The following is a 6,276-nucleotide window of genomic DNA, read 5'->3' on the forward strand; positions in this document are numbered from 1 at the left end:
TAAACAATTTAAATTACATGTTAGTCTGCCAGAGGCGAGATTAGATCAGAATCTGCAGTTTCTGCTTCCAATATTTAGTCTTTGACGATATAGCTGTCCCTAGAGGTGCCAAAAATGCACACATGTATGTACAGTAGTACTGCATTTAAGTAGAAATACAGATGTTTAAATTAAAAAAAAAGAGGGGGGGGGGGGAGATAAGTGTAGAACGCTTGTTAAAATCATGTATTTGAAGGAAATAAAAGATGCTCACATTCTTAAATATGTTCAAGATCAGTTTTGATAACGTTGCACATCAACCAAGAACATGTTTTTCTTCTGAACTTATTGATCATATTGAGAAAATTAACTTTACAATGGCATTTAACAGCTATCTGGTGTTTGCTCAACAAAGCATTGCTGACAACTTGGGAACTGACTCAACGATATAAAATTAGCTACTACCAAAAAATATACACCTTACCTCTTTTTTCCCCCACCCAGATTAGAATTCTTTTTTAAACTAAATGTCGTGGATTTTCAGGGAGGCACACGAGTATGAGTTGAACTGCGACAAATCATCAGCTGACATCTAACTTCACTTTTATTTTGTGGATTATCTTGCCTCTCCGAATCGGTTGTCCCTCACTGATTTGTGTTTTCCTCCATGTCCCTACTGTCCATTCTTTTTTTTTGGGGGGGGGGGCTAAATCCTCTAAAACTTAATTAAGATATCCACTGTAGTTGAATTTACTTCTTCTGCGGCTTATGCACTGATGTGGCTAATTTGTGGGTTTTTTTTTTTTCTAGCTGCCGCAAGGGAGCACTCGACCAGAAAAGGTAAGAGTGACGCCAGTGGAATATATGTGCCAAGGAAGTGACTTTTACCGGTATGTATTTTTTTTTTTCAACCGGCCCTGTTAGCGCTGCGCTAGCCTGTTGCTTCGGTGTGAAAGTCGTGTCCAAGTGATTTTTACCATTTTTTTTTTTTTTTAACTGGCCCTGTTAGTGCCGCGCTGGCACATTGCTGCTGTGCTACTGCCGCGTCTTAGGTCACGTAGCCCTTCATATGATCGGCGCTCACGAATTAGCCCTCAGCCTCAAAAAGGTTGCAGAGCCCTGGACTAAAACTTTAAAAACTCCTTTTGTGTACCATCTTTCTTTGTAAATATCTCATGTTTCAACGTGGGATTCAATGTGTGCACTTGTGGCTTTTACACAGGTGCGACTTATGTATGTGCCAAATGGTATTTTCCTTTCCAAATGTACTGGGTGAGGCTTATAATCAGGTTACGATACTGTAGTACCAAAGTGAAATATAGTACAGTTCGCTAAAATCCATTTGAGCTAAAATACTGACTCCTATTCAACCTTCTGTCCCAATAATGTGCATATTTCCAACTGTACAAAAACCTCTCAAATGAACGTTAAAACTCAGCATGTTTGAAAAATGCAATTCATTTACTAGAGACCATCAGTTTATCAGCCTTGCGTCACGGCAATCCGACTCAGGCTTTATTACCACTCCACACAGTTTTACTTTAGGCTTTTGTAAATTGAAATAGTTTCTGAGCTTTTCAGCTCAGCATGTCTTCTTCCACAGGTTGTGTCTTCACCTCCACACTTTTTGGAGGAATGTAGGAGCCCATTCCGGCCGCCCTCTCTGCCTCCGCCTGGGTATACGGCTCCTCCCTCAGCTGTTTCAACCTGGTTGGAGGGAAAAAAGGAGACTCACAGTCCGAATCCAACATTTTTCGATGCGTACAAAACTACTGCGGCCTTACCGTCTCTTGTGGACTTTGGTCTTGAAATGGTCTTTCAAAGATTTCATATCCACAAAGTATCTCCTGTAAGACAAAGTCATTGTATTACGCAAACCTGTTTTACGAAGATTTGTCTGATGCTCAGAGTCCAATGCCGACATCAGAATAGGTTGAGCGATGGCTCGTATCTTGAAAAACTCATAGTTTTAAAGGTCCACTGTCATGAAATGCATAACTTTTAGTATGTTATTAATGAAAAAAAAAAAAAAGGCAGCGGGAATGGACCCATCCGTTTTTTTCCACCACACAACATGATTTTGACGTATATGGTTTTTTGTCACTCCCGCCATGAAAATCCTCTCGAAGGATTTGTTTTCAAGAAGAAGCAGGAAGTGACGTTAGTAGTAGACGCCCACTCAGGCGGTTTTGTATTTTCTACTAGTTTTACCTACTGGAAGGCAGCTCTTTGTTCCTTCATGTTGGGCAAAATGCCGGCTCGTTGTATTGCTGGATATTGCTCGAACACTCGGGAGGATGGATTTACTCTTCATATCTTTCCAAAAGACTCGGATCTTCGTGAAAAATGGATTGCACCGGTGCAAAGGACGAGAGCTTTGTGCGTTCCATATGATATGTAGGTGTGTATACAGCTACTAACAAAAAAAAAATAGTTGGGGGCAGGGGGGGGGCGTAATCTTCTCAGAATGTAACAAAAGATTCGCGTACGTAAGTCTTGGGTTTTAAATGTGTCGATGTACCCATCAGCGCCGCGGACGGCCTCGGCGGCACCTCACCCGCCGCGGACGACTTCGGCCAGGGTGGCTCATCGTGGTGCCACCCGGGTGGCTCATACATACCATCTGGGAGTCTGTTGTAAGTTAAAAGTAACCTGCATATCATCTTAATATGGCTCGAAACGAAACGATAGGGTAATACTGCCCCGGTCACTTCACTCGATTGTATCCGCGGCGGACGGCTTCAGCCGGGCTGGCTCATTCGTACTGTCTGGGAGTCTGTTAGTTAGAAGTGATCCACATATCATCTAAATATGGCTCGAAACGATAGGGTTATATTGCCCTGTTCACTTCACTCGATTGTGAGATGTTCTCTTCTTTGAAAAGAGCTCCCGTGTCCCATCGTAGGTGGCACAGTGTGTTTTCAATTGCAAATGTCCCGGTGTAACGTAATGAACAGACATTGCAGGCAACGTGGCTCCCACTTGGATGTCGAATGAGACTTCCGCAACTTTGCGCATGGACGACGAGCTCTCCGCTCATATTTATTTTTTCGTATAAACATTGAAGTGAATAATGTTATGATGTATTTTTATTACAATATCTATTTTAGAATGTTGATAGGCATGACACTTGACCTTTAATTGCTTGTATACAAAGACTATTCACTGAGTGACAGCCGGCCACTAAAGATGGGCTGATTTCAGCAAGACATAAATCGGGTGTGGATCAATAATTGTTGATCAATGGCATGTTTTCGACACTTGGCAACTGTTTTAAATTGTGGGAATAAAAACACAAAATGCCACATTTAAAATAATCCTAAATGGACTGAAAGCTTTCCCGGGACAGTGAGAAAGGTTTTGCACTTACGCGCAGTGTAAACAGTAATGCTGTGCACATCCTGTCACATCATAGTCCACCTCCTGATGAAGCAGTTTGGCAGCAGTCTCGGGCTTCATGTCTGAGTGGATCTCGTCCAAGTCTTTCGTCCTGCGTTTCGTCTTCCACGTCTTTGCGATGTTCTTCTTTTTGCCATTATTGTGGTTTCTCGTTTGCTTGGACTTCCCCATGGTTAGACCAGTGCGCTGTCAGAATAAATATGATTACAAAGTAAGGTAACTCAAAAGTAATACTTGACATCAGGGAATGGACTCACATACAAAGTAAGGTGACTCAAAAGTAATACTTGAGATCAGGGAATCGAGTCACATGACTTGATTCATGTTTGAAGTTTTGAGTTTCTGAACACCCTTTGATTGTGTGTAACAATTATGTATCTGAGTAAAACACTAAATTCAATAACGTTTATGTTTCAAACAATACGTGATTGGGTTTATAGAAAAAAAAATTACAACGATGTGTTGATGATCAGGGCCAAATTGGCTTTGGTAATAATTTGGTAATAACCGATGTGTATATATACAGTACAACCTTGGTTCTTGGCCACAATTCGTTCCAGAACGTGGTTTGAGAAGAGATTTGTTCGAAAACCTAATCAATTTTTCCCACGTCTGCGTACAGAGGTTGCGTTATACACAATAACAACGCGCGTCATGAAACATGGAGCGTTGTTATTTCTGGGTTTTTTCGCGGTGCGTTCAAATTCACAAGAACAACGCGCGTCATGGGTCAGCTGGTCAGGTCGCGCGTGTTGTTATTTCCGGGGTTTTTTTTTTGCAGGCATTCGAGTATCGATTTTCGTTCGAAAACAGAAGCAAAAAAGTCTTGAAATTTTCCTTCGAAAACCGATTTGTTCGAGAACAGACATTCAAAAACAGAGTATTCACTGTATATATTTTTATATTTATTGTTTTAAATATATTTTGTAGACTGCACAATTTGTCACTTTAAACTCCATCCTTTGCACAATTGACATTGTTAACACTTATCTATATAGATTTTACATCTTGCAGGTCTTTTAAGGAATATTTCCTATAAACAGAAATGTTTCTTGTTCTTTGTTCTTGTTGCCATGTTGTTCCTTGTACTTTGTTCTGAATGTCGTACCAGGGCAGCACCGACTGCCGGAGAAAAATGTCTTGTGTTTTTACACACTTGGCCATTAAAGTTGATTCTAGAAACCAAACAGCAAAATCGCAAAAAAATAATAGCAATGTTAAAGTATGAGTCCTTGGTGTCAGCGAGTACTCAAACGTAGCACTTGCACTCAGTTTGAAAAAATTTGGTATCATCCATCCCGAAGTGGAGATTGGCTTTGGAAACTTTGGAAAACCTCTGCTTGTGTATTTCTTAGTCCAGCTAGGTACATTAACGACTTATAATTAGTGCAAAGTTGCTAATTGGGCAAACATTTGTGACAAAGCAAAATAGAATGACTTGGGACTTGCTTAACCAGACTCGCTTGATTTAAGTCACAATAACTTGAACTTGTCCAAAACCTGAAGGTTAAGCCTTGTACATATGATGTGCCTTTGCCTTCTTGGAAACATGTTCATAGAGATGAACCTTTTTCATGCGTGAGAGAAGCGACTGAAGCACAGCTATCATATTTACAAAGACCACCGGTCAAGTTGTGCCGTCGTCTTCGTAAAACGACAAACGCAAAAGATACGCCGAACAACGAGTATCGTTTTAAGAAAGCTGTTGCAGGCGTTTTTCCTTAGCGTCATCTTGTCGTGTTTACTTACCGTTCACACGTGTCGAGTGGAAGGAGCTCGAATGTATTTACTTCCGGGAGAAAGGGCGAACATGACGTTCCGGTAGAGGGCGCCGTGAACAGCTTGTAAAACAATAAAAAACAATGTTAATAATTATAAATAATTATTGTTATTTTTAAAATACCGCTCGTCAGTACTTTACAACTGACAAGGAGGTTAAATCCCGTTTAAATCGATGTGACGCTCCCACCCAAAGACCCTCCTCAAAACTGAATTCCTCTGGAACAACGCCACCTTTTGGAGAGAAAAGAAATGGCTCAACTAAAATATACCGTACGATGTCCGTGGGAGGGATTTGGGCGTCTAGAATTATTTTAATATCGCCAGTCCGCAACAATCCTCCCACTTATATAAATGCCAAGGTGAAATCAGAGTATAGGATTGGCAGTTTGCTTAAACTTACATAGAAGTCTCATAGAAAAGATTGTTGGGAAATTAATAAGTAAGTTTGTGTACATTCCGTAAAGAATTATTACATAATTGTCGATACATGACTATGGATGTGCAAAAACTCCTTTTAAAATGATGTCATCCAAAGCACAGGCATGAGAATCTGTGTGGGAGGAGTTTTACAAACTTTTTTTTAACAATATCAGTTGCAAGTACGGCCGTAGGAGAAATGGCTTTGCTAACAAGGAGACTTTAGATGTCCTTAATATAGCCTACTGCGTCATCATACACGGTCATATCATAAATCACCTGAGAGGAGAGTTCTTAGCCAGTGTGGAAAAAAATCAAAAGTAAGGAAGATAAACTGCCTGGAGTTTAATGAAAAAAAAAGTGGATCAAATTGTGTTTTTTGACAAACTCTCACATCGAATCGTGGAGAAATAATTTGAAGATCATAAATAATCCCTGAAAAATAAAATGATAAATACAAGTAGGAAACGCATAAGCTTTAACCCAGGGGTGTCAAAATCATTTTTCTCGCAGCCACATTGTTGTTTTGGTTTCCCTCAGTGGGCAGTTGTGACTGTGAAAAAAAAAAAATCATCTCAACATATTTAAATCATCAATTTATAAGATAGTTTTGGAATCCAATATCAAGGGTAATGTGTTTTTCTACTATTCACGTTTGGTAACACAAAAAGGCTTGTAATATCTCAACTGTATCATTTA

General features: G+C 40.0%; 1 protein-coding gene across 2 annotated transcripts; it reads right to left on the minus strand.

Moving 5' to 3' along the window:
• Positions 1-188: 188 nt before the first annotated feature.
• On the minus strand, positions 189-5,219 carry znf593 (zinc finger protein 593). Of its 2 annotated transcripts, XM_061844448.1 has the most exons (4): positions 5,128-5,219; positions 3,350-3,564; positions 1,764-1,826; positions 194-1,686 (listed from the first exon to the last, which is right to left on the minus strand). In XM_061844448.1, exons 2-4 carry the CDS (start codon positions 3,547-3,549, stop codon positions 1,557-1,559), a joined length of 393 nt encoding a protein of 130 aa, XP_061700432.1. In that variant the 5' UTR covers positions 3,550-3,564; positions 5,128-5,219; the 3' UTR covers positions 194-1,556. The 2 variants fall into 2 exon arrangements, with proteins under 2 accessions (XP_061700431.1, XP_061700432.1); XM_061844447.1 differs by lacking the exon at positions 5,128-5,219 and having other exon boundaries at positions 189-1,686.
• Positions 5,220-6,276: the final 1,057 nt, after the last annotated feature.

Source organism: Syngnathoides biaculeatus, chromosome 15, assembly GCF_019802595.1.
Source record: "Syngnathoides biaculeatus isolate LvHL_M chromosome 15, ASM1980259v1, whole genome shotgun sequence".
Classification (NCBI taxonomy): Eukaryota; Metazoa; Chordata; class Actinopteri; order Syngnathiformes; family Syngnathidae; genus Syngnathoides; species Syngnathoides biaculeatus.

Excerpts from the sequence above, each read along its gene's own strand:
- znf593 (XM_061844447.1), bottom strand. The coding sequence starts at position 3,549 with ATGGGGAAGTCCAAGCAAACGAGAAACCACAATAATGGCAAAAAGAAG. Across the intron at positions 1,827-3,349 it reads CATTACTGTTTACACTGCGC|GAGATACTTTGTGGATATGA; the intron begins GTAAGTGCAAAA and ends TTTGTCTTACAG. Across the intron at positions 1,687-1,763 it reads ACCAAAGTCCACAAGAGACG|GTTGAAACAGCTGAGGGAGG; the intron begins GTAAGGCCGCAG and ends CCCTCCAACCAG.